General features: G+C 41.5%; 1 protein-coding gene across 3 annotated transcripts; it reads left to right on the top strand.

Annotated features, from left to right (window-relative positions):
- STX11 (syntaxin 11) lies at window positions 1-27,270 on the top strand. Of its 3 annotated transcripts, XM_060114936.1 has the most exons (3): window positions 1-182; window positions 9,707-9,744; window positions 25,656-27,270. In XM_060114936.1, exon 3 carries the CDS (start codon window positions 25,661-25,663, stop codon window positions 26,522-26,524), a length of 864 nt encoding a protein of 287 aa, XP_059970919.1. In that variant the 5' UTR covers window positions 1-182; window positions 9,707-9,744; window positions 25,656-25,660; the 3' UTR covers window positions 26,525-27,270. The 3 variants fall into 3 exon arrangements, with proteins under 3 accessions (XP_059970919.1, XP_059970920.1, XP_059970918.1); XM_060114937.1 differs by lacking the exon at window positions 9,707-9,744 and having other exon boundaries at window positions 1-114; XM_060114935.1 differs by lacking the exon at window positions 9,707-9,744.
- Window positions 27,271-27,537: the final 267 nt, after the last annotated feature.

Here is a 27,537-nt window from a genome sequence, read left to right as displayed (position 1 = left end):
CCGGGGGGCCGGGCCGACGCCCAGATGCGGCGGCGGCAGCGGCGCGGAGCTGGGGAGGTCGCAGTGGAGCCGCTGGAGGCGCCGGGAGCCCATCCGCCAGGAGTCGCGCCACAGGTTTCCATCCCCGCGCCGGGCGCCCACTGGAGAGGGCTTCTCGGTTCGCACGCGCGGTCCCGTTCCTGGTTTGTGTTTCTTCCCTTGGGTCTCTTTTTCTCTCGTTCACCGCCCCTAGGAGCGAGGACGCGCCCCGCTAGGCTGTTCGCTGAGAGCTGTGGAGCGACTCGCTTGGTCGGGGACACGAGGGATGCCTTTGGGGGGATGTCGGGTCTCTTGCCGCCTCTCGGCACGTCGGGGAACACGGCATTTGGGTTCCTAATACCGAGCGCAGTGATTGCTTTTTCTCCTAGTGGACAAGGGACTGCGCATTTAGAGCTTCATAGAAATTATTTAAAAGATCACCTGTTGAAGGCTTACCTTATACAGTATCCACCCAAGACTACTTTTGTTTTTGAGTCGAAAGGCTGATTTTTTTTTTTAAGTTAGTGGAGGCATTACTTCGGTTTGATCATCTCTTCACTTCCTATTAGGTAGCACTTTCTCAAAAATACCAGAATGGGGACTTCTTGACTTGAACTTGGCAGTATGACTCAGGAGCCAAGAAATACGGAGAAGTTGATACCGCCTTGAAATAGTTCCTTCCAAGCCCACATAAAACTGTTTTCTTTTCAGAAGAATGGGGACAACAGGTAGTGGCAGCGCGTAGAAGCACCACACCGTCCCGAGAGGGAATTCTATCTAGACTCGGCTCATAGTAGCCGAGGTCTGTGTTACTTCCTGTGGTTCTCGCGCACTTGTTTAAGCCGTTTCTCAGCAAAGAGAGGAGTTGTTATTTCCACACGGGTATCCAAAAATGAGTCACAGCGCTGCTCTCTTAATTGTAAGACTTTGTTAATGAACTTTTGAAAAGTGAGGTTTGCTCTGGCTGTATTTAAAATAAGATTAAGATGTGAAATGCAGGCGCTGCTAAACTGGGGCTGGTGGTATAGGAAGTAACCGTTTAAAGTTTTGTTTGCAAGAGCACCTGATGGTACAGCATACCAGCTAGGGTCACTAGACTGATGTAAGATAACCATTAAAATCATGTGCTTTGCCACAGAGGCCCAAGAGAAAATTAATTTCATTATTCAATAACTGGTTTGTTATTACTTTCGTTGGGATGGTGTTGTAGAAGTATGTCACATTACCTGGTGATTGTATGTCACTCTGAATCAAGATATTTTAGACAGTTTGTCTTTAGTAAATTAGTGCCCCATGAAAAGTTGTGAAGATGGTGGATACCAGTTGGAGCTAAGAAATTAAAATGTTGAAGCTGATAGGTCTGTTGCAGCAGGTTAGCAGCTCTTAGGAAGGGACACAGTAGAGAAGTGGACAGCATCACTGTTGGAGCTGAGTTGAGCTGAATTCAGCCCAGCAGACAGTCATTGGGCACCTTCTCTGTGCCAGTCTCTCTACCGAGCTCTGGTTATACAGCTGAGAATAAGACAGGATCTTGCTGACAAGAGCCCTAAAGGCTGGTGTAGAAGGCTGGCAAATCCACTGGAAAATCTAGTAGAAGGAGGTGAGTGCAATGACAAATCAATGCCCACAGTAGAGCCCAATATATCCCAATATGACTGAAGTTCTTGCAGATCTGGGATTTTCAGTGAAGTGCGTCATCATTTCTGGAAGAACGAGGAAGGTTTTGGGTTTAATCATCTACTTGTCTTTGTAGGCAGCCTGTTGAGCTTATTTGTCAGTGTTTCATTCAATAAGTGATTTAAAAATATATTAATTAGAAAGGCATGATTTTTAGAGATTCTGAATTGACTATATTTCATATTATCTAATAACCATGTAAAAATAAGTCTAGCCTGTTATCACCCCTAGACAATCACAGGCATTTTTTTTTTTTTTTTTGCGGTATGCAGGCCTCTCACTGTTGTGGCCTCTCCCGCTGCAGAGCACAGGCTCCGGACGCGCAGGCTCAGCGGCCATGGCCCACGGGCCCAGCCGCTCCGCAGCATGTGGGATCTTCCCGGACTGGGGCACGAACCCGTCTCCTTTGCATCGGCAGGCAGACTCTCAACCACTGTGCCACCAGGGAAGCCCAATCACAGGCATTTTTAAGTGACCAATTAATGGCATAAAAACGTTATAACTCCATATTGAAGCAACTTTCCGATCACTGTTTTTTATAGTTCAAATCAACCTTTTCTAACGCATTATAGCTGTATGACTCAAAATGAGTAAATCCACTGTTGGGACTGGAATCTGCTGAGGTGCTTTTGGACCTGATACCAGAATATATTCAATTTCTCCAATTCCATAAGATATCCAGCTAGTGAGGGAAACAGTGGTAAATTGGAGACAACTTTACCTTAATCTCCATACTTTATTTCTCTCTCAAGAGCCTCAAAATTACTTTTTCTATGAGAAAGGGTTGAGTGTGATCTTCATCACTGTACTGTCTGAACTTGGCACAGGCTTCAGTCATGATAAGTGTTAGGAAGTAAGTATTAATTAAATAATGAACCTTAATGTAAGAGGAGGAGTCATCAGCAGATGGAGGGCTAGACCACCCAGCAGAAGGATCAGCCTGTTTGGGGGTGGACACCAGCTGGGGAGGGGCCTGGAGAGACAGGCTGGGCCAGGTCACGAAGGTCCGTATGTCATGTAGGAGCTCTGAGTTTATCCTGTAAAGGACTTTAGTCAATCGAATGATATTGTCAGATACCTGTTTTAAAAAGACAACTTAGAATCAAGAGAGAGAAGAGATTGGATGAGAGTGGCACTGGCCTTAGGGAGACACAGAGGAGATTGTTGTAATATTCAAGATGAGAAATTAAAGAAGGCTTGAGTCAAGTAGGGACAGTGAGGAATGGAAAAGAGGGAAGGAGCTGACAGATGTTCAGTAGGTGGAACCTGGCCACAGAACCCAGAAGTGGGCAATGAGGGAGAGGGAGGAGGTTAGGATGACTCCTGCGTTTCTAGTTAACGACTAAGGTAGGAACATAAATGGAAGAGTTGGTTCGGTTTCAAGGACGATGAGGAACTCACACAGCGTTTGGCATATAGTCAGTACTCGTGAGACATTTTTGAATGAATACTAATAATAGCTAAAATTTATTGAGTGCGTATTATGTTCTAGGCACTATTCTAGGCTCATTACGTGAATCAAGTCTTTTACTCCTTATTGCAATTCTGTGAGATAGGTATGATAGTTAACTACTTTTCACTGGTGAAGGAAGTGCAGTGTTAGTAATTGTCAGAGCCAGGAAATTGATCCCAAGCATCAGGCTCCAGACCTTGCTTTCTTTAAAAAAATATTTTGATATGATTTTTATTTTATATTAGAGTTGATTTACAATTTTGTGTTAGTTTCATGTGTACAGCAGAGTGACTCAGTTATACATATACATATATCGATTCTTTTTCAGGTTCTTTTCCCATATAGGTCATTACATAATATTGAGTAGAGTTCCCTGTGCTACACAGTAGGTCCTTGTTGATTATCTATTTTATATATAGTAGTGTGTATATGTTAATCCCAAACTCCCAATTTATCCCTCCTCCTCACCTTTACCCTTTGCAGACCTTGCATTCTTAACCACTCTGCTCTGATACAGTGTCTTTATGAACGAACTAGTGAATGAATGAATGAATGAATGATGTTTTGGACACTGTGGTGAACTCAAAGTAGAGTCACTCTCCTGATCCTGACAATTCTCCCTCAACCAGGAATAGCCCAATCAATACATGAGATGGGGCTGCCTCTGGTCCTATTGTGCTGTGGCACCCCTCCCCCCCACCTTCACCCCAAGAAATACCTGGTTGGTCTAGGAATAAACCTAGAATAATCAGAACTTTTCTCCTGGGAATTTAAAACATTTTAATGGAGTGACTGAAGGTTCCCACAGCTTCCACACAACTGTCCTCAGAGTTGCCTCAGTTTAGCGCTTTGTGTTTCTTAGATGCACTCAATATTTTGTTGCTAAGATCTGTAGTATCGCTCCCATGGGGAAGCAGAAAGGGTGGCCAGGGGGTATTCATCTGCAGAGCAGAGTCTGGTGGTAGAAGATTTACTAATAGATGCAGGCAGGTCCATAACAACTCCAGACCTTATACTCCTGGTTCATAATCTGCCTTCTGGGGCCTATTTTGTTCTGGTTTTACCCCGAAGCAGGTACTTACCAGCCTCTCCTGCTTCTAACTTCCAGAATCTTGGTAAGTGAAGCTGGCGCTGCTGTATCCCCTGTTTTCTTGATTTTTGCTGAGCAAAATGATTCAGGTTTCCTGGTTCGGGCCCTCATTTCTATTTTCAGGTCGATTCCTTTGGTCCTGACAAAGATATTTTTTGACTAACAACCCCACCTCCCCCCACTAAAAAAATATGACCCCAACTCTTCACTATTATCATTTCATGATTCAGCCTACCTTGGCATGGAATAATTCTCTGAGTTTTCTTCAGCAAGCACGGTCTCATTCTCTTTTTCCTCAGGGGCCTCTACTTTGGACCATGTAAGGATTATAGACATTGAATTAATGTTGTACCTAAACGAATCAGCAAACTCACTGAAAGTTTGAAGTTTTAAAATGTTCAAGTATCTAAAACTTGAAGTTTTGAAATGTTTTCTCCACGTACAAACAAAATGTTTCATTCAGCATTTCTTTAGCTTTACCAGGAAATCTAGATATTTATAGTTTCTCATTATATGAGACTGACATGAAGCCTTCCAGGATGATCCAGCCCACATGTTTACCCCTTGGTCTAAATTCCTCTGTGCCTGCCTGTAATTCATTCAGTGCTCAGAGAACAATAAAGGGAAGGGTTTTGGTTAATATTTCATGTGGGTTTATCTGGCCTCCTCATTTTGACTGTGGTTTCCCTGAGAGCGGAGAATTGCCAGAGTTAGGGGCTCTGGTAGGTCTCTAAGCCTCCGAGTGCTAACCATTCTGTGACTTTTGCTGATAATGAAACCATCTGTCAGGGTAAGTCATTTGCTGGTCAGTCCTTCTGAGTCTGTGGATACCAGACATTATCTGTGTATCTCATTCAAGTTCTTTGTAAGGCTCAATAATTTGGTAATTTTTAGTAGGGAGACGTTTTAGGATTGGTAATTTCCAGTTATCTTTCTTAAGCTAATTAAATGTTTTCAGTTAATGTACTTTTTTTTTCTTTTTAGTGGATACAGTATCAAGGTAATCCAGAAATAAGAAGTTGCTTAGAAAAGTGTTCCCCATTTTGTATACCCAATTGTTATACTTGTTTCTCTGTTCAAAGATATAAAATGACATTTCATTGCTCATTGCATAACTTTTTGGGTAATCATGTGAATTCTGACTTTTCAGAGTAGTGGAAATAACTCTACTGCTATCTTCATATGGAAAAAGAGTGAACAAGGATGGTTCTCACTTCTGTTTCAGTTTCAGGGTTGCAGCAACGCGTGTCTCACCTCCTGGGTTTTTTTTTTTTTAATTTTCTATTATGTGCCTGGGTGTATTGATTAGTGACGCAGATCTTTTAATTTCAGATAAAGTCGGGCACGGTGTGTAAGCTGAATTGTATAATATTAGTAGATATCCCACTTCTTCCCCCCCGCTTCCCTGATTATCACATGGTAAACCAACATAGAGTGATGTCAGCTGACAAGACTGTACAGTTCTTCATTACTTACAAAGTACTCTCATGGATATTTTCTCCTTTAATTCTCATAAAAGCCTGGCAAAACAGATATAATAAGTATTATTACTATCGTTGTCTGTATTCAAATTCTATAGATAAGGAAGGAGACCCTGGGAGAGATGAAGGGACCCCCCAACGTTACCCAAGAAGTAAGGTGCAGAGGCCCAGTACGCTGTGCTCTCACTACTTGACTAAAAGAGGCAAGTCCAGTACCTTAGGTCAGGTGTCCTGGAAACAAACTCTGAGATTTGCACACAAGAAATTTATGGGGAGGTGCCCTGGAAATAACACTTGGCAGGGAGGGAGGACAGCAGGATTATGCAGAGGGAAGAATTAACTGCAATGCATGTACAAGGGTGGTCTCAACAGTGGGGAACTTTGGAGGTGGGATGGCCCTTCAGAATCGTTCTGCCACCATGAAGCAAGGGTCACTGTATCCCCAAAATCACGTGGGCTGCGTTCAGGCAGAAAGTGTAATCTTGGACAAAGCAACTCCCTTTAGTCAAGGGCAATTCCTGGAGCTGTGAGCCTTCCGCAACCAATGTTCCTGGCACCCGGGGAACAAGGGCCTTGGTCGTGAAGGGATCTGAGTATCACATCATCCACTACATTTCTCTGGAAGAAAGTGTTCTCCGCTGCGAGGGCCTTGCCGTTTATTTCTAAGCCAGATCATTGCCCTGATGAGTGAAGCCCAGGAAGCTGGCATTTTGTCCAAGGCCCTTAAGGATTTCAAATAGCTAACCAGAGAGCAAGAAGACAGTAGCCTTAATCCTGGGAAGATTAGTCGCAGAAGAGCCAGGTGAGGCTTGGCTAGGATGAGTGGAGTGGGGTGCACAGTACAGAACGCTAACCAAACACCCAGGCTGTCCAGACCACCGACAGAAGTGCTGGTCTTTGCTGCAATTCAAGGCTTTACCCTTGTTAAATGGTAAACAGTTTTGTGATATTAAGCTACCTTTTCTCTCTCTTCTCTCCATCCTCCCCTTTCCCTTTTTTATAAGCCTTTGACAGGCCCCAAACTGGTCCAGTGAATCCCAGTATGTAGCCTGTAGGTTATAAGATCAGAATTGCCTGAGATATTTTAAAACATCCGCTATGAACAAACAAACAACAACAAAAAGAAAACAGAAAGGGAAGTCCAGGCCACCATTCAAGATCTACTAGAACAGAATCTTTAAAAGTGGAGCCCATGAATTGACATTTTCAACACATTTTCCCCAGATGATTTCGATCCATGCTATGGTTTTAAGAACCATTGCCCTGAACCATTATGCCCTTGAGGGTGACCAAGCCTATGGGAATTTTTCAGATTAGCAAGAAGCCAAGGGAGCTGTGGAACGGAAGAGCACCTGAGCCTTAATCCCAGCAGGCTTGTTAGAGTGATATTCACCCCTTGTCTTTCATAGCACATTCCTGGTGTGGCCAATGGAGAGCCTGGCCCAAATTCCTTGGCTGGCTTCCGACCAGGATTGCTGGAGAGAGAGAGAGGTGTTTCTGGCTTGGCTTTTTACTGTCTTGATAACTGGGGGAGAGATGCCAAATTCCTGGAATAGTTGTAGATAAAAGCGTGGGGGGGGGATCAGTGAATTTATAGGAATCAGTAAACTTTCTAGGAGAATAAGATTTTCCAGAAAAATCTTATGCCAGATGAAACTTTGAGGTGCTGTCTTAAAGCTTTAAATGACTATCTAATAGGATGAGACAGATAACTATGTCAGGAAACTATATTATCTGATTCATTGAAATGGGGAATAATTATTTTTCTTCAAAAGGAAAGGCACTGAATTTGAGTCAGGTCATTGTAGGAAATGTTAGTCACCTAAAGAATAATCTGGTAAAACTCCTAGCACGTATTGATATGTTTGGTTCACTCCTGCAGCACCGAATTGCTCTAGTTCCTATACCTTCAATGCTTTATGCCTTTGCTCAGGTTGTCTCTGCCTGGTCCCTTCCCCTTCTCCTTGCCCAGCTAACCCCTGTTAAATCGTTTAGAATCAGCTCAGACATCACCTTCTCTAGGAAGCCTTCCCTTCCCCTTAACCAGTTGAGTTCACCATTTTCTACTGAGCTCAGAAAGTAAACCCATATATCTCCCTATTATTACATTTTTTATCATTATCCTCCCTACCAGCCCGTGAGCACCCTGAAGGCAATGACTGTCTTCTTCATCTTGGTGTACAAGACACCTAGCCTCATCAAAAATGATTGAAAGAAATAATCAGTCTAGCAAGCATAGTTATTCAACAGATATTTATTGAGGCTCTTCTATTAGCTGGACATTTTGGGGTGCATGGCAAACATAGTAAGTACAGCCCTTGACCCCATGGAGCTTATTGGCAAGCAAAGAAGACAAGCAATGAAACAGTTAACAATAGAATATGATGAATATTAGGAAAGAGGGGGTATAATAAAGTGTGAGATCATGGAGTCAGGAATGCAGCTTAATCTAAGGTCAGAGAAAGTGTCCCACTCTTATGAAACACAATTTATATAAAAATAGAAGCTATGAGCCTGGCTTCGGTTATAAGACAAGGGACCTCTTTTTAAACAAAGGAAGATCTTTTGGTCTCTCTAGTTCAAAACTGACCAATCCTTCACATGCGTGTGTGTGTGTGTGTGGTGTGTGTGTTTATAGTACGTGAGTGCACACACTGGCAAAGAGAGAACAAGAAAATGACTCCTTCATTTATTGAATAAAATAGATGCTAAGGAACAGAGAAGGAAATTTCTGTGTGTCTCTTTCAATGTGCCATTGCTAGAAGCTAATTTGTTAATATTTTAATATGTAATATACAGTAAAATGATGTAAACTTAAAGCTCTGAAAATCATGAGTTTATATTACAACTTTTTAAGAGTTAATTTTAAGAATCAGATGATTATGGCCTAGGAGGGTGCTTGACAGATTTGCCTTTGGGTCTTATTATAGACCAAGTTTGGAGAACCTTTGCTTAGAGGTCAGTGTCTGCTCTGACTTCTCATCTTTCCACTTCACTTTCTCAGCTCTGCTGAGAGAGGATGCAGCACTTGTATTGCAGTTGGTAGCCTCTGCCTGGTTTAGCAGCTCAACTCATGCTAATTCCCCAATGGATGCTAAAACCATCCATTGGGGAATTCCCTGGCAGTCCAGTGGTTAGGACTTGGCACTTTCACTGCCAAAGCCCAGCTTCAGTCCCTGGTTCAAAAAAAGAAAAAAAGAATACCATCCATTTGGCTGATTGCAGAGAAGGGAGGATTAAGTCATCATGGGGCAGCATTTACTAGATGTAGATGGAGGTGTAGAATGCTCTGCTGTATCTCATTTAAGTCAACGTAAACATATCTACACCATCCAGCATCTCAAAACAATGTTGATACTAAAAACTGGAATTAAAGACTATAGTGCAAGTGAAAATAGAACTCAGACTGGAAGTGTGATTTTTAAGTGAATGGACATGTGATGTCCTGTGATGACCATTTGCAATGTTTTCTCACATCTTTACTTCCATGCTTTGGCATATTCCTTGGTATTGCAAGTAATACTCAATTTATGTTCTAATTTTTTTCTTGCTTTTACTATAAATATTGTATATAGGGAATATATGAATGGTGAGGAAATAATTCTAAACATTTGTTCTTACACTTTCTATTTTGCATAGTTTGAGCTTGGTTTATTGCTGCAGTGTAGGTGGGTGATGAGTTTAACCACTGTGAATCCAATTGAATTCTTTTGTAAATTAGTTCAACTTTTATGTTTTCATTGAGAATGAGAATTTTTTAATAAAAAGCTATGGTAGTGAACTGTAATAGGATGAAGCTTATCCCTTAAAGAGTCAAAACTATAGTAGTATCAACTCATCTGAAAAGATTAACAGTTTGTAGAAGAAAATTCCATGTAGTCAGCATAATTTTGTTGTTGTTTAATTAGAAAATTTCTCAAGGTATTAATTGCCCTTTGCTGAAACTTAGAGCACCACGAACATTTTCTCCTTTCTGTTGACATCTAGATACCTACACCTACCACTGACAGCAGCATAAATACACAGTAAGTGTTTTCAATTTTATTCTTTCCATCTAGTAACTAAAGCATCGATAAACACTGTATTGTGATTTTCCCCCCTCATTTTTGTCTAAGTTAATAAATCTAAATTAGTATCTTATTTTTAATTTGTATTTATTTGCTAAAGATACTATCATTTCATATTTTTATTGAGAATATTTTATCTCCTGTGATTGTCTTTCTGTATATTTTCTTCAATATATTTTGTCATGTTATTTTCTTATCAGTTGAGGTTGTCTATTCACATAATTTTGTGTACCTACCTAATGTCTATTATGTTTTGTGCAAATATTTTCTTCCAATCTCTTGCTTTAATTTTTAGTATTTATTATTCTTTTTTGTTGCACAGAGATTTCAAATTTTATATAATCAGATTTCGTTGTCTTTTTCTTTGAGAGTTCTTCCACAACCTCAAATCCCATAGAAAGTTATTATCCCAGAGTACTGATAAATATTCCACTTTATTTTCTATTAATACTTCTGTTACTGATGTTTGCATTTTTAATTCTTTGATGTTCTTGAGGTATATTATCGGGTCTTTGGTAAGGATTAGAGAGAAATACATCCTTGCTAGTCAATTACATCACTCTAGTTGCTTAAATTGTTTCCTCCCCTATTATTTTTTGATGGCTGCTTCTTCATAAACTAACATTTTATATATAATTGGTATATTTCTCCATGTTTTATTTGTGTCCATTTATCTAATTTTCAGGTTGGCAAAAGTATCACGCTTTTAATTATTGTCTTATAATAGGTGTTAATATCTGCTAGGGCTTCTCCAGCGCTGTGTTCTTTTCAATTTCTAAAAAAATTAATTATTTATTATTTGAGCTTTATTTTAGGATCACTTTCTTTTTCAGATTTTTTTTAACCCTGGCAGGAATTTTGGATTTAGTTCAGTCAAAATATTAACTTGAGGAGAGTTTCAGATTCCACTTATAAATGTGTATAAGTGTTAATTCTAAAGCAGAACCTGCAAAGAGATGCTTACATGAGAAAGAGAGAGAGAAAGAAGTGAGCAGACAAGACGGAGGATTCCTAAAGAGTTCCTGCTTAGTGCCAAGCCAAGCTCATAAATTCACACCATTGCCCTTTGGATTAGTGTTTTGGATATCTAGAAAGCCTTTTTTCTCCCTTCCTGCTTTCTTCCTGCCCTCCTTCTTTCCTCTTTCTCTCTCTAGTTTTTAGTTTCATCAAACTTACTCATACATAATTAGAGTCAACTAGTTCCATAAAACATTTAATGAAAAATAAAAGTCTAATGACAAAAAGTCTGTTTAATTTCCCCCTTCCGAAAGGCAGCTACTTTCGACTATTTTTGCTGTTTCTTTTAGTATTTATATTCATGTCTCTAAATAACGCTCTTCTGTTACTCTTTCTTGATTGTTTTGTTTTAGGCATGACCTATTGACTGCTCTGTATGGAAGATGGTGTTTTAGCTCATTTTCACACCTCTTTTCCCCAGACGCACCCTTTCTCTCCCCTCCTCCCATCCTCCCAACACAATTCCATTATAATTTGTTAGATCAGTATTCCATGATTGTATTTTTATGATTATGAAAATGCTAATCATAGCTGAGCCATGTATTATATCATGATTACTTTCCTGTAACTACATAATGTTTTTTTCTGGAAGTTAATTGGTTTTTATTGTTGTTGTTAGTTTCATTTACACTCACAACCTACTCAGCCCCAAATTGTCTAAATCTCTCCTCCAGATATTTTGACCTATCGGGAATTCTATCAGTTTCATTTTTCTGAAGAAATCTCTCCTGCCACCTACTCACCTAATCTAGACAGATATCTTTTCAGCCAGGTTCACAGTTATCATCTTAGAGTTTCCCTTTGCCATCATCCTGGAATGCCTTTGCCTCTCTCCTCTGTTAGAACTCATGTTAGGATTCTTTATTTTGTATCTTTTCTGCTTCACTTCCTTATTTCCTGAGAAAGAGAACATAGGATATAAAAAATTTTGAGACTTTGTAAATCTGAAAATGTCTTTATTCTACTCTCACATTTGATAGATGGTTTGACTGAATTCTGGGTTGAAAATACATCTTCCTCAAAAGTTTAAAATGCATTGTTCCATTAGCTTTTTTTAAAATAAATTCTTATTTATTTTTATTTTTGGCTGTGTTGGGTCTTCATTGCTGAGCGCGGGCTTTCGCTAGTTGCGGCAAGCGGGGGCTACTCTTTGTCGTGGTGCGTGGACTTATTGCAGTGGCTTCTCTTGTTGCGGAGCATGGGCTCTAGGCATGCAGGCTTCAGTAGTTGTGGCTCGCAGGCTCAGCAGCTGTGGCTTGTGGGCTCTAGAGCGCAGGCTCAGTAGTTGTGGCGCACGGGCCCAGCTGCTCTGTGGCACGTGGGATCCTTCTGGACCAGGGCTCGAACCTGTGTCCCCTGAATTAGCAGGCGGATTCTTAACCACCGTGCCACCAGGGAAGTCCCATGTTCCATTAATTTAAGTGTTTTGACTTTTAATGTTTTGTAGGTGATCTGTTTCTCTCTCTCTCTCTCTCCTTGTATAATGTCCTCTCTCTGCAATTCCTATTATTTGGAATTTGAACTTAAAGGATTGGACCCCTAAATTCCTCATCTTTTCTGTTATTTTTTACTTCTTTTTCTTTCTTTCTACTTTATGGAAAACGGTCTTCCATTCTCCTGCCTGTAGGACATAGGTCAGTGTTCTGGATGGTAGGTGAACAGAGGGCTTGGAGGTCCAACATTCCCTATAAAAACATTCACTTAATCCTCCTCTCTCCAGGTGGGTATCTCTAACCCAGTCTAGATTCAGAGTCTAGCCTTGCTCCTCTCCTGCCAGGGTAGGACAGGGGATGGTGGATACACTCACTTGTTAAAAAGGCTTCTAGGCTTTCCCTGGTTGTGCAGTGGTTGAGGGTCCGCCTGCCGGTGCAGGGGACGCGGGGTCGTGCCCTGGTCTGGGAAGATCCCACATGCCGCGGAGCGGCTGGGCCCATGAGCCATGGCCGCTGAGCCTGCGCGTTCGGAGCCTGTGCTCCGCAACGGGAGAGGCCACAACAGTGAGAGGCCTGCGTACCAAACAAAAAAAAGGCTTTTAACCAAACATATTTGTTGTTACCCCGCCACCATCACCTCCTTTTCCATAAGTACTCAGCCTTCAATTCTGGTTCCTGAGCCTTTGAGTACTTATTTATGGTGTAATCATTTCTTGGCCTTCTCCACTCTTTGCTTAGGATTCAACTTTCTTGTATCTGCTGGGCTAGTTGTCACTGCCCATTTGCTTTACGACTTCCAAAATTTTGTTGCTGCTCTCTTCTATGTTGTTTTTTACCTCATTGGTGTATGCCTTTTCAAAAGTTCCTTTAGTGGAATTTTGGAAGGGAACAAAAGTAATGTTTAATTTGCCATTTTACCCAGAATATAGGTCTTCTTTAAACATACAAGTGTGTTTTCTGGATTGAGTAGCATGTTAAGCCACTAGCACGTAAGAACAGATACATTCATCAATATAGCTATTTACTGCCTTAAAAAAATAGAGAATGGAACATAGGATTGGGATGTTTAAGTGGACAAGCTTTTTCTTTAATTTTTTTTAAATTAATTTTTTGGCTGTGTTAGGTCTCCGTTGCTGCGCACAGGCTTTCTGTAGTTGCGTCGAGCAGGAGCTACTCTTCTTCATGGTGCGTGGGCTTTTTATTACAGTGGGCTTCTCTTGTTGTGGAGCACAGGCTCTAGAGTGCAGGCTCAGTAGTTGTGGCTCGTGGGCTTAGTTACTCTGCAGCATGTGAGATCTTCCCGGACCAGGGCTCGAGCCCTTGTCCCCCGCACTGGCAGGCGGATTCCTAACCACTGCGCCACTAGGGAAGTCCCAAGTTTTTTTTTGCTTTGTTTTTTTTAATATGTATTTATTTATTTGGCTGCGCTGGGTCTTAGTTGCAGCATGCAGAATCTTTTAGTTATGGCATGCAGGATCTAGTTCCCTGACCAGGGATTGAACCCAGGTGCCCTGCACTGGGAGCTTGGATTCTGAGCCACTGGACCACCAGGGAAGTCCCTAAGTGGGCAAGTTTTGAATTTGGATAGGGATTGGGAGGGGTGAGGTATCTCTGGTTGCAGGGCAGGATGACGTGGCCATAGTGGAGTTTCTTTGGGCCAGGACACACTAAGGGCAGTGAAGTTAAAAGTGAGTAGCTCTCATTTACAAATTTTCCTGTTGATAGTTACGGAGAGTGTGTATGTTTACCAACATGAGTAAAACCATAAGTATCATGTGAAAAAATACTTGCCTTTGTTGAGAATTTACTCACTGTGTCTCAGGCACCTTACTGAGCACCCCTGGAGATTGATAGTGTTTTTCCAATTTGCTTAGAGCTGGGAATCCATTGCAGGTTTATTCAACTTTGCAGCATGATTTAGATTCTAAGCTGTTATATCTTCATGTCATAGATGACACCAGTTATTGAAATTAAGAAAAATTTTGTAATTACTCAGAAAACTGAAGATGTATTTCCTTCATTATCTTCATAGTTATGTCTTTAAATTGTTGAGAGTGAGCAAGTAGCGTAAGTTTAGTTTCAGCGATACCTGTAGTTTAAATATTTCAAGTCTTATTTCACATTTTTGAAATTTTCATTTATTTCTTTAAAAATGCTTTCTATAAACATTTTTTGCTTATCTAAAATATATATATATATATATATATATATATATATATATGTACTTTTTTTTTTTTTTTGCAGTACACGGGCCTCTCACCATTATGGCCTCTTCCGTTGCGGAGCACAGGCTCCGGACGCGCAGGCTCAGCGGCCATGGCTCATGGGCCCAGCTGCCCCGCAGCATGTGGGATCTTCCTGGACCAGGGCGCGAACCCATGTCCCCTGCATTGGCAGGTGGACTCTCAACCACTGCGCCACCAGGGAAGCCCTAAAAAATATTTTTTTAAAGGACTGAGACCATGACTCTTTTGCTCACTGAGTTAACCTCATCCCCTCTTATTTCCTAGCACATAGTACAATAGATACTCACAAAATACCTGTTGAATTAAACACATGAAAGTGTCTGTCCCAGTAGCTTGTGCACGCATATGTGTCCTGAAGATGTGCACAAGAACATTAAATCACATAGTCTATTTCATGAATATTACTTAGAAGCTAGTTAACACGGTGCCCAACTTGGTTTATCTAACAAGATGCCATGATTTCTACACTCTTGAATATATTTTAGTTAATACAATTGAGATTTTTTAAAAATATAATGTTAAAATCTGATTACAGTATAATGAATGCTCAACAGAAAAGTGAAAGGTATGATACTTAAAATTGTATGTGTTTCATGGTTGCTGGTGATTATTCTACACGGATATTAATAGTTTGTTCATGAGAGAACAAATAAAGTTATTCTTTAGCTATAGAATTTTCTGCAGTTTTGGTCAGATAGGAGGTTATCCCCTGATTCCAATTATGAACGTTACCAATTACCACTGCGAAGATGCAGCATCTCTTTAATACAAAATAGAAGCTCAGATATAAGGGAAATTTAAAACTCTGTTAATATGAAAAGATCTGTAAGATTATATTTTTGGTGTTGATTCTATATTTGTAATAAACAACACAACTGCTATGTGGAACAGTTTATATTGGGGTAAATGTATAAGAAATTTGGTCAGCTCCTGCTTTTTAGTTTGTTAGTTTTGTTTTCAAAAAGTTGTTATTTGTCTTCTTTGATAAGTGTAATGTGAGATATTCCCTTTAAATTTCATTATGATAAATGAGTTTGTTTCCTTGGACACCTTGTATACAGTAACTGCAAGGCATTTAACTCATACTTTGCTGAGGTTCTGAGTGAATATAGGGCATTAATATTCTGTCACTTGAGTTAAGGAATAATATAGAAACTGATGTTAGAATAGTTGTTGGGTTTTACAGGATCATTTTAAATCACTTGGTCTGCACATGTTTCTTAAGGAGTAGTACTTGTAGTATTTTAAATAAACTACCTGGTGAAATAAACTGATTATGAGTGGCAACTGTGCAAAATAATAACTCCTAATGCCATGTTTGTAAACGATGTTTAAATTTACAGAGTGCTTTTATATACATTATCTACATCATTTACTGATCAAAAAAGAAACCCTTATGAGATAGACAGTGTCATTACCAATTTACAGATGGAGAAACTAACACTCAGAGATATGAAATGTCTCGCTCTACTTTATACAGCTAGAGAAGGAAACGGGGAGCAGTCCTCTGACACCCAGGGGAGCGCTTTTTCTCACACGCGCCACATTTGTTTTCAGGACTCAAGTCAGTTAGCTGATGAGCAAGACTTCTTCCCAGTATGTTCCTGGAAAGCAAAACAAACACCGCTCCCCCACTAGCAACAAAACCTCATGGGGTGGGGAATGGGGCTTACCTTTGTGAGACGTTTATGAGGGAGATGTTCGAAGGATGTTTACTGAATTAAAATCGTTCATCTGTTCCCACAAGAAAGCCTAGACACTGACTTTACAAACCCTGAGTCCTGAACATACCAGTCCTCAGACTGGCTTAGGCACTTCAAGACTCGGTCTCCCAAATGTGTGGAATTGGAGTAACCGCTTTGGGATTCTTAAGTGTGAAAGTAAAACATGAGGATTCTCTCTCTTTTTTAAAGAATTTCCTTTCCCTTTCCAGGTTGCCCTCGGTGTTCCTTTTTACCTGATACCACCTGCACGAAAATGTTGGTGGTGGAGAGTATGGTGGTGCCTGCCCTAGAGCCCTGCATCCCTGAGGGGCCCCCTGGCAGGAGGAAGCCCAGAGAACTCTTGCAGTTTACGAGAAAAATGTTCCATAGTTCCCAGTATCAGGGTCAGTTCTTCTGGATGCTGTCTCTTAAGAGTTCACAACTTTCTAGATTAGAGAAGAGTCTGGAAGAATATGTATTAGCCTTTTACCATTGGTTATTTTATAGTTATTATATATAGTGGTATTAAATGATGAGAAATGTTTACTTTCCATGTAAAACAATTCTGTCATTGGATTATTTCTTCTTCTTTTCAAAGAGCAAGGGTTGCATTCATTCTCAGAAAAAAAGAAATTTTTACAAAAAGAGTTGGAAAAAAAAAGTTATTGAAAACCTTAAACAATCTGGTGACCCACATGTATTAGTGTTCACTTATGATTATGAGTAACAAACTGTTAGTAATAAACTGTTAGCAGCATATCAACAAATGCACTATTTATACTAATAGTTACTGAATCTGCATTCGTTTTTTGAGTAAATTAAAATCACAGAATAGACGATAATCGGGTGCATATACAGAGTGCTTACTGTCTGCTGGGCACTCTTCTAAGACCTTTACCTGGATTATCTCATTTAATTCTCTTCCTCCTCTTACGCAGTCAGTCGGTATTTATACGTGTGGAAGATAAGGCAGAGAGAAGGTGACTGCAAGGAAATGTGACATCAGCAGACATTTGAAAAGCACTTATCTATTACGAATCGCCCTCTCTTACTGCTGGGAACCCTGAAACCAGTGAGAGAGCCTTGGTTAGTCCCAGGGGTGGCAGAGTTTGTCTCCTCAGGCTGGACACTTAGCCACTCTCTTCCACTGCCCTGAGTGGATGTGGAATTCTAACCAGATTCTACAGCTGAGAAGCAGTATCCTGATTGCCTTAAACACTCTGAAAGACGAGTAGGGTCTTAATCCACTTCTAATGTTCCTTAGGAACCTAGTACACATTACACTAATTTTTATTCTTTTTCGTTTGTTAGCAAGAATTGTCTCTGTTTCAGTCTTGGATGACAAAGGGAGGTTTGGAATATGGCAGGAGAGTCATGTTTGGAAGTTGTATTTTGCCTGACTGGTGTTCTTTACTTTAGTGATCTGAACAATAGACTTGTGATACACTTAACCATCTACCTCCATTTCTTTTTTTTTTTTTTTTTTTTTTTTTTTTTTTTCTTTTTTTTTTTTTTTTTTTGCGGTATGCGGGCCTCTCACTGTTGTGGCCTCTCCCGTCGCGGGGCACAGGCTCCGGACGCGCAGGCCCAGTGGCCATGGCTCACGGGCCCAGCCGCTCCGCGGCATATGGGATCCTCCCAGACCGGGGCACGAACCCGTATCCCCTGCATTGGCAGGCGGACTCTCAACCACTGCGCCACCAGGGAGGCCCTACCTCCATTTCAAAACTGGCTTTTCAAGTTCTCAGAATCTCTTAGACTGAGACTCAGCCAAGGTTAGAACTGCCTAGTATCTCTGTGCTGTCCTGCCCCCACTGCTCAAGAACCCTGATTTAGCATACTGCATTATCAAACAGCTTCTGCAGAATCTTGCTTGTGTATGAGATAATCTTTTTTTAGCATCATTTTTTTTTTCTCCTCACCATGCTAATGACCATATTCCTCAAAAGGAAAGGAAAACTGTCCTCAGGCTTGTTAAGAAACACATGCTCCTTTTATGTGTATGCTTTACATGAACGTTTGTATACAATATGAATAGAAAATTGTAAATGTATACTGAATCAAAATCCAGGTGTGTACTTAGGCCATGATCATCAAGTAGGTGTCATATATCAACAGGACAATTATTATGTTTGTATTTTTAAATTGTGGCAATGAACTCTGTTCATTGCAATGAATGCAACAGCATTTACTTGCCAAAAATTACGATTTATCCATGAGTCTCATCATCCTCCTAGGTCCTGTTTAAGAAGAACACACATCTTGGGGTATAGAGAAACTGAAAGAGGAGTGTATCAGTTTGCTTTGTCAGGGTAACAAACCATCACCAAATCACGATTTGTTATCTCTTATGGTTATGAGGGTTAAATGAGATAATCTATGTAAAATTTCTACAACAGTACCTGGCAGAAAGTAAATACTGAGTGCTTCTTCCAGTGGCCTCACTTGGGCTCAGTCATACAGATGGAGCGGTGGGTCACCTGGGGGCTGGCCTCTCTTTCCATATGGTCATCATCCTCCCGGAGGCTAGCCTGAGCTTCCACACATAGAGGTTTCAGTGCTCTTAGTAGTAAGAGGGGACAAGCCCCAATATGCTAGTGCTTATTCAAGCCTCTGCTTGCAGCATGTTTTCTGTTGTCCTCTCTGTCAGAGAAAGTCTCACAGCCAAACCCAGATTGGAAGAGTAGAGAAATTGATGCTACTTTTTTTTTTTGAGAATTAGCTTTTCCCCCTCAACTGAAGAACTATTAAAAACACTTTGCCAGGGCTTCCCTGGTGGCGCAGTGCTTGAGAGTCCACCTGCCAATGCAGGGGACACGGGTTCGTGCCCTGGTCTGGGAAGATCCCACATGCCGCGGAGCGGCTGGGCCCGTGAGCCGTGGCTGCTGAGCCTGCCCGTCCGGAGCCTGTGCTCTGCAACGGGAGAGGCCACAACAGTGAGAGGCCCGCATACCGCAAAAACAAACAAACAAACAAACAAAACAAACCAAAAACACTTTGCCAGACAAAACCAGTTAATATGTTGACCACTGCTCAACACAGTCTGGTCGCCGTTTCTTCCATGTGCTCCCCAGATTCTGTTGCACCTTCTCTTCTAGGGGTACCCCACTTATTTCCAGAGCTGTGACTTTCGTAGCCCTTTGCCCTCCCTGTGAGTTGCCATACACTGACTGCTGAGAAGGCAGCAGATTACTGCCAATGAAGCTTCGCCTCGCTCTCCCAAAATGCCCAAGGTTAAGAGCCTCTATTAACAGGGCATGTGTTTTCCATCAACACCACTTGTTGATCAGGAGTACTGCTAAGAATTTGTGGCTGGTTTGTTTGTTTGTTTGGCAATCAAATATAGTCTGCCTTTGGTAAAAAGGACTCACATTTCTCCTGCAAGAAAGATACGCTCCCCCCATCGTAGGATTTTCAGAAGCTTCATCCCATTAAGGCATCAGCCTCTAAGTCCAGAGGCTTATTCATGATCTGCATCACTTCTGGATACAGATGAGACCCCTCAGATACAGCCCTTCAGATGTGGATCCTCTTGATCCTGAGACAATGAACTTTTTAGTTATCTAGTTATCATAGATAACAATCATATCTACATAGCATATAGATATGATATATATACTCTATATATAACATAACTATATATTTTAGTTATCTAGTTATCATAGTTTTTAGTTATCATAAACAAGCTACTTCCCCATACACACCCAACGTATCATGGTGAAACAGGGAAAAGATAATGCCCCCAAAACTACAGAAACAGAATATAAATAGCATCAGCACTCCACAGCAGCTCTATCCAGGTCCGTGCTGCTAGGTGTCCCCCCACTCCTGAGCAAGGGGAGGTTCCTTGATGAGGACCCAGTTCTCTTCCTTGGGAATGGGTCACTGGTGTCTATTTCTCTACTGCTCTTGGCTCTCCCCTCTGAAACATTCTTCCCTTTCCATAAGAAATGGCTTATGTTTGCTTCTAAATAATTTCCTTAGCCTGGTTCTTACTGTAAAAAATCGAGCATCCAGAGGCCTCTTTTTCTTTGAATGGTCTCTGTCTCTTTTAGGTCATACTTTTGTGCTTGTCAGTAAAACTCTCTTCAAAACTTTGTGCATTTCTTAAGACTCCCGTAGGGTCCAGGCCCCTGAAACCCACAGCCAGAATTTTTTTTCAAGTCAGACATATCTTTCTCTCCTCTGGGCTGAGCATCAAGGTGCTATGAGACAGTGCCTCAGGGAGTCTTAGAGGCCCTTTTGTCCAGCTGAGAAGCGCTATGAGGCACCACGTTAAATTTTACAAAGGTCTTCACTCTGAGGCCATTTCTTGCTCTAAAATTCTTGTCCTCCAGCTGAAGAGACTGGAGAGGTAAAAGATTTTCTTTTCCAGTCACATGAGTTCTGGTTCTTCTCTATTTTCTCTAAATAATGCTTATTAGCTAGATAATTCATGTTTCAGCTCATTCCTCTTTTGCAGAACCTTATATGCAGCTAGAAACACTCAGTGAACTCTTCCAACATTCTTCCTGGAGATCTTTGCAGCTAACTTCAAAGTTCGTTGTGTATCTTTCATGCTGCCACAGACATCACTTTTGCCAGTTGTTTTGCTGCAGCAGAATGTGGGTTGCCTTTTTCCCTGACTGCTGTACAGTTTCCTCGTCACTTCTCCAGTCTCCACCAACAGTTTGCATGCTATTTTTCTGGGTTTTGCTAATAGTTATCTCACTACTTTCCACCTGCTGTCTGGTCCCAAAGCTGATACTGAATATTTTAGGTTTTTATTATGGCAACATGCTACTTCTAGGTACCAGTTTCTGTATGTTAGTTTTTGTGGCTTAAGAAACTGCTACAAATCTTAATGGCTTCAACAGCAATGATTAATTATTTCTCACAATTCTTTTGATTGGCTGATCCATCTTCTGTTGGTGTCCCCTGGCTCATTCATGTAGCTACAGTCAGTCGGTGGGTTAGCTGGGGGCTGGGTTCAGCCGGGATTACTGAAATCCCTGGGTCTCATCCTCCTGCAGGCTAGCCCAGGCTTCTTCATATGGTTGTATCAGGGGTCTGTTACAAGAGTAATAAGCTCTTTTGCACAAGTGCTTTTCAAGCCTCTGCTTGCATTATATTTACTAACATCTCATTAGCCAAAGCAAGTTCCAGTCTAATGGCCACACTCCAAATTCAAGAAGTTGAGAAATAGTCTATACCTCTTGATTGGAGGACATGGAAAGAATGTTGGTTGAAAATTTTTTTTCAACTGTTCACAAAGAGTGTGTACATATTTGGGGGGGAAAGAATGGGCCACATAGGAAGTCAGGTCAAGAAAGTAGGTTATGAATTGATGGTCATCACATCATGGAAATAATCTAACAATTTGATGCTTTCATAGTTATTGTGAAGATTGTTGATGGGTTGGTTATATATCAGTTGTCCAGTAAAAAGGCAGGCTCACGTTGGACACTCAGTTTGCCACTGACTGAGTTAGTTTTTCTTTCCTTGCTTTACTTAGTTTCGACTCTAGAGTGTTGCTGACCCACTTATAGCTTACCATTGTTAAATGCTTGGTTTTTATATAATTTCTTGGTCTGATACAACCTGTATGGGGAGAGAGAGGAATGTCAACAGCAGTATATGGAGATGACTGTGGTAAGGTTTGACCTTGTAACCATGAGGAAAGAGAAACATTTCAAAACAAAAGTGCATCATCACACCGTTCAAAGATGTTAGTAATGATAATCTGAGTCACCGATAAATGGTATCCAATGTTCTCTCTTTAAGGAAGCAATGAAATATGTCATTGCAGTTTAGAAGAGGATTGCCAACAAAAAGGAGTGAATACTTTTTACATTTGAAGGGAGAAACTTTGGTTAGGTAAAAGTCGCTTACACGAGAAAACCTCATGCACTGATGATGTTGGATAACTGAGATTTTTCTGCAGTCGTGTAAAAAATGCCAGCTGAAAATAATAATTTGTTTCCTTGGAGGGTTAAAGAGGAGTAACCAGCCAACAGGATTAGGATCAGTGGCTTATAGGACTTGAAGAGGAAGAGGAACAGGAAAGGAAATGTAAAAATTCTGTGGGATTGTCCTTAGCTAGTATTATGAGTTGGAAAATAAAAGTCATTAATGATTCTGAAAACTCTATTGACTTCTCTTTTTTAAAATACTCCATAAAAAAACTTTATATTTTTATGAAATATAAAGTTTAATTAAACTAGACTCAATGATTTATTCCCCATCATTTTTTTCTTTCTACATAGATTTCCTCTGTATTTTCCAGACAAAAGTTTGCTTCACATTCCAAGGCCAAAGCCAAATCAGATGTAAGATACAACAACAACAACTGTGTTTGTTTGTAAATGCTGATACAGATAACAGTGGAAAAACTCGTATGGATGATTTGACCCTTGAACCTGGAGCGCTCCTTTCTTTACTTTCTCCCTTAGCAAGGCCATCTGCTAGCATTCCCTCAGTTGTCAATTCTATGCCCCTGACTGTAAAACTTCTACCTCCAAGTATCAGTGCTTTGGTATTTCAACAGTCTTGGGTCAGTCATAACCACAGTGAATCTTTATTAGAAGAGAATTATCTGTGATTGCTAATACTTTTGTGGGCTTTTGGACAGTTGTGATGAGTGACTACCTGATTGAGTGCTCTAATAACTGAAACATTACAGTGTTGGGGAAACTGATATGAAGAGATTATTGTAGGAGAGAAGGTAATGGTTGTAATAGTAGAAAGATTTTCATGTGTTCATCCAGATCTAGGTTATTAGAAGCTAATAATTCCTCCAAATATAAAACCTCAATTAGGGAATGCTACAATCTGGATGCTTGTGTTCCCCCCAAAATTGATATGTTGAAATCCTAACCCCCAAGGTGATGGTATTGGGAGGTGAGGCCTTTGGGAAGTGACTAGGTCATGAGGGTGGAACCCTCATGAATGGGATTAGTGGCCCCATAAAAGAGACCCCAGAGAGCTTGCTTGCCACTTCTGCCATGTGAGGTTACAGTGAGACAAAGGCCGAGGAAGCAGGCCTTTACCAGACACAGAACCTGACCATGCTGGCACCCTGATTTCAGACTTCCAGCCTCCAGAACTGTGAGAAATAAATTTCCATTGTTTACAAGCAAATTTCTGTTGCTTATAAGCCATCCAGTATGTAGTATGTTGTTACAGCAACTCAGATGGACTAAGACAGGGAGTAAGTTCCCTATAAGATTAATGATTTCAGAAACCTTTTTAGGGCGAGGCTCAGGAAAAAGAAGCTAGTGTAGCTTTGTGGTTTACAGAAGGGCTCTCAAGTCAGATTTTCTGGATTCAGATCTCAGTTCCATATTTATTAACTGTGTGACTTGACTTTAGGCAAGTTGCTTAAAACACCAGGTTTTACTTATTTGAGTGAAATTATTATTTATGGATCTGAATCAACCTGGCTGGGAAAGTACACTCCTTGCCCTTTAAGGGTCGTGTTACTATGGTGTGTCTTAAAAAGTAACTGCTAAATTACTGTGACACAGGACCTATGGGATTTCCTGGCCCCTACTGCAGTCTGTGGTGGTGATGGGTAGGAGGGACTGGGTAAGGTGGTCGAGAAAGGTGTTTTCAGGGTGATCCCATAGGGCTTTGCAAGTTGTGGTCAGCACAAGGATGAGGGGGGCTGGAAACCTGTCCCATGCCAGATTATCAGTCCCTGTGCCCTGGAGGAGGGCTGCATCTACCCAGAGATGTCATATGGTCCCTACACAAGGGCTCATCAAGGCACCATATGGACCAGTGGTGGACCTAGGCATAAAGATACATTCTGATTTGTAATCATCATTTTCTTTTAACAAGATTTAAAAAATTTTTAAATTTAAAATTTCTCTCCAGTTCCCCATGGGTTAGGAAAAATATTCATTTTAGCATCATTCTAATAAAGTGAAATCTCATTTGGCTGTTTAGATGCCAGCGTGGAGGAGAATAAATCTAACTACAAGAAGATAATATTGGGCTTCCCTGGTGGCGCAGTGGTTGAGAGTCTGCCTGCCGATGCGGGGGACGCGGGTTCGTGCCCTGGTCCGGGAGGATCCCACATGCCATGGAGTGGCTGGGCCCGTGAGCCATGGCTGCTGAGCCTGTGCGTCCGGAGCCTGTGCTCCGCAACGGGAGAGGCCACAACAGTGAGAGGCCCGCGTACCGCAAAAAAAAAAAAAGAAAAAAAAGGGCAAATATTGCTGCTCTGTGATGGATAAATGGGAGTTACATTACTGCTACAAGGCTTGTGTACAATTGAAATTTTCCATATAAAACTTTTTTTTTTTTTAAGTTTTGTTAATGATACACTACTAGGGGCCTTGGGAAAAGCTGAACATCTTTCACTTCTGATTCTTCATCTGGCTTGTGCTATGTGATTCCCACCTAGATAAATATCTTCTTTCTGCTCACCTCTCCTACTTACTAAAATCACATAAAACACTTAACTATTTCTCTATCTCTTTTACTCTTAATATTTTCCAGTAGAATATATTTTGGGGTTTTCCCCCCAAATATTTTTAAGCACTGAGTATCAAACAGACATTCAAACTCTGAAGTGTGTACAGGTGATATTAGGCAGAAGAGCAAGGAGATTTCAACTTCCAAATTTTATGCTTCCTTTTTAGATTTTTGTCTTTGTTCATTTTGTTGTTGTTTTACTTTAAGCATGTTTTATTCTTATAATATTTTTAAGATAAAAAATTAAACCATGATTTCTATCATTAAAAAAAATATTCTTATGATGTACAGGATGCTCACCAGTGCTGAAATAGACACAGGATAGACAACACTTAGAGGTGGCCCCAAAGCCTTGTAAATTGACTGGCCTTAATTAACAATCATTATCCTTGCAAGTCTTTTATTCTTATTTTTCTTTTCTCTGGTGTGCTTTGATTTGCAATTATTGGAGAACAGTAAAGCAAGAAAAAGAGATGGATTCCCAATGCAATCTAAAATTTGAAATTGCTGCTTGAGTTCTGGGCACCTTCTCTATTGCACTGAGATACTACAAGCTATAAAATACAAGTGTGGGGCTTCTTTGGTGGTGCGGTGGTTGGGGGTCCGCCTGCTGATGCAGGGGACGCGGGTTCGTGCCCCGGTCCGGGAGGATCCTGCGTGCCGCCGAGCGGCTGGGCCCGTGAGACATGGTCGCTGAGCCTGCGCGTCTGGAGCCTGTGCTCCGCAACGGGAGAGGCCACAACAGTGAGAGGCCCGTGTACCGCAAAGAAAAAAAAAAAAGGTGTGTTCGTGACTCTCAGTCACATTAGTCCATTACTCATAAGCAAAATGTTATGAAACATTTAGCTCCTTTAGTGCATTTCTTACCTACACCCAGGAGTAAAGAATTGGGAGTGCTGAGCAGTGAGCCGAAGGTTTCTTTATTTCAATCTTTAATTCCCTCAGTGCAAATATCTGACTCTCGATAAATTAAATTCTGAGGAATTTAACCTCAGTATCTCTATTTACAGGCATAATGAAGGACCGACTAGTAGAACTTGTGGAGTTAACCAAACGGTATGAACAGCAGTTCCCAGACAAGGACAATGAATTTGACTCGCCCCCCGAGGATATCGTGTTCGAGACGGACCACATCCTGGAATCCTTGTACCGAGACATCCAGGACCTTCAGGATGAAAACCAGCAGCTGACTCTCGACGTTAAGCGGCTGGGAAAGCAGAACACCCGCTTCCTCACGTCCATGCGGCGCCTCAGCAGCATCAAGCGGGACACCAACTCGATTGCCAAGGACATCAAGGCCCGGGGCGAGAACATCCACCGCAAGCTGAGCGCCATGAAGGCGCTGAGCGAGGTCGCCGAGGCCCAGCACGGCGCGCACTCGGCCGTGGCGCGCATCGCGCGCGCACAGTACAGCGCTCTCACCCGCCCGTTCCAGGCCGCCATGCACGAGTACAACCAGGCCGAGATGAAGCAGCGCGAAAACTGCAAGATCCGCATCCAGCGCCAGCTGGAGATCATGGGCAAGGACGTGTCGGGCGACCAGATCGAGGACATGTTCGAACAAGGCAAGTGGGACGTGTTCTCAGAGAACCTGCTGGCTGACGTGAAGGGCGCGCGGGCGGCCCTCAACGAGATCGAGAGCCGCCACCGCGAGATGCTGCGGCTGGAGAGCCGCATCCGCGACCTGCACGACCTCTTCCTGCAGATGGCCATGCTGGTGGAGCAGCAGGCTGACACCCTGGACGTCATCGAGTTCAACGTGCAGAAGACCCTCGACTACACCGGCCAGGCCAAGGTGCAGGTGAGCAAGGCCGTGCAGTACAAGAAGAAGAACCCCTGCCGGACCGTCTGCTGCTTCTGCTGCCCCTGCCAAAACTAGCAGGGGGCCCAGGCCGCCGCACCCCATCCCCGACCGGAATGGGAGGGGAAGCACACTGGGAAAGATTTTGAGGCTGTCTGCACTGGGGTGAGTTGCCCTAATCCCTAGGGACCTCAGTCTTTAGAGAAGGAAAAAACTCGAGGTCCCAGAATTCCAGTCCAGCTCGTACTTGGAATGAGAGTTGTTCCCACCCGCTGTTTCATCTGTAAGGACAGATGCCTACTGAAGTTTTGTGAGGTCATTATATGGCACATAGCACCCTTGCCTCTTAAAGAAAGCCAAATAAGGAACTGACGTGGTAGCGTACTCTACGGTTGATGTCCAAGGCATGTTTGTACATGGATCTCTAGGAGGAAGTCAGTTCTGCATCGGCTCACAGCATGAACTCGTTACCAAGGCTTCATTTACCCTATCCTGAAAGTACCTCTGTTGTGTTCATTTTCGAGTGAACCGATCTTGGGAAAAACTGCACATCTGCCATTTCTTATTCTTCATCTGGTTTATGCTATGTGATTCCCGCCTGGATGTATATCTTCTTTCTGCTCACCTCCTCTACTTATTAAAATTACATTTAACACTTACTATTATTTCTTTACCTCTTACTTTTAATATCTTCCATCAGAATGTATTCTGGGATTTTTTTTTCCCAAAGATTTTTAAGCACTGAGTATTGAACAGGCACTCAAATTGAAGTATGTATGTCACATTATATATATTTTTCATAAATAAAAATAATTTAAAATTTATCTTTGTACTTGATTATTACAAATGTACATATATGTAAATGTAAACTACCAATATTTACTAATGCATGTACATAATGACCAGTTGGTTTAACTTTACTTTTGTAAATATGGTATATAAATATCGATGAAACATTTTTACTGGTTGTTGGTGTTGGTTTGCTTGTTATGAGTTTATCTCACTCCGATCTGCATCTCCATAGTCCACTTTGGGTCAAAACTTTATTTTGAACAACTCTGTGTTGGTTACAATGGTGAAGAACAGGTGTC

This window comes from Mesoplodon densirostris, chromosome 12 (assembly GCF_025265405.1).
Source record: "Mesoplodon densirostris isolate mMesDen1 chromosome 12, mMesDen1 primary haplotype, whole genome shotgun sequence".
NCBI lineage: Eukaryota > Metazoa > Chordata > Mammalia > Artiodactyla > Ziphiidae > Mesoplodon > Mesoplodon densirostris.
The sequence above is the reverse complement of the archived record's forward strand: the minus strand, read 5'-3'. Positions and strand labels throughout refer to the sequence as shown.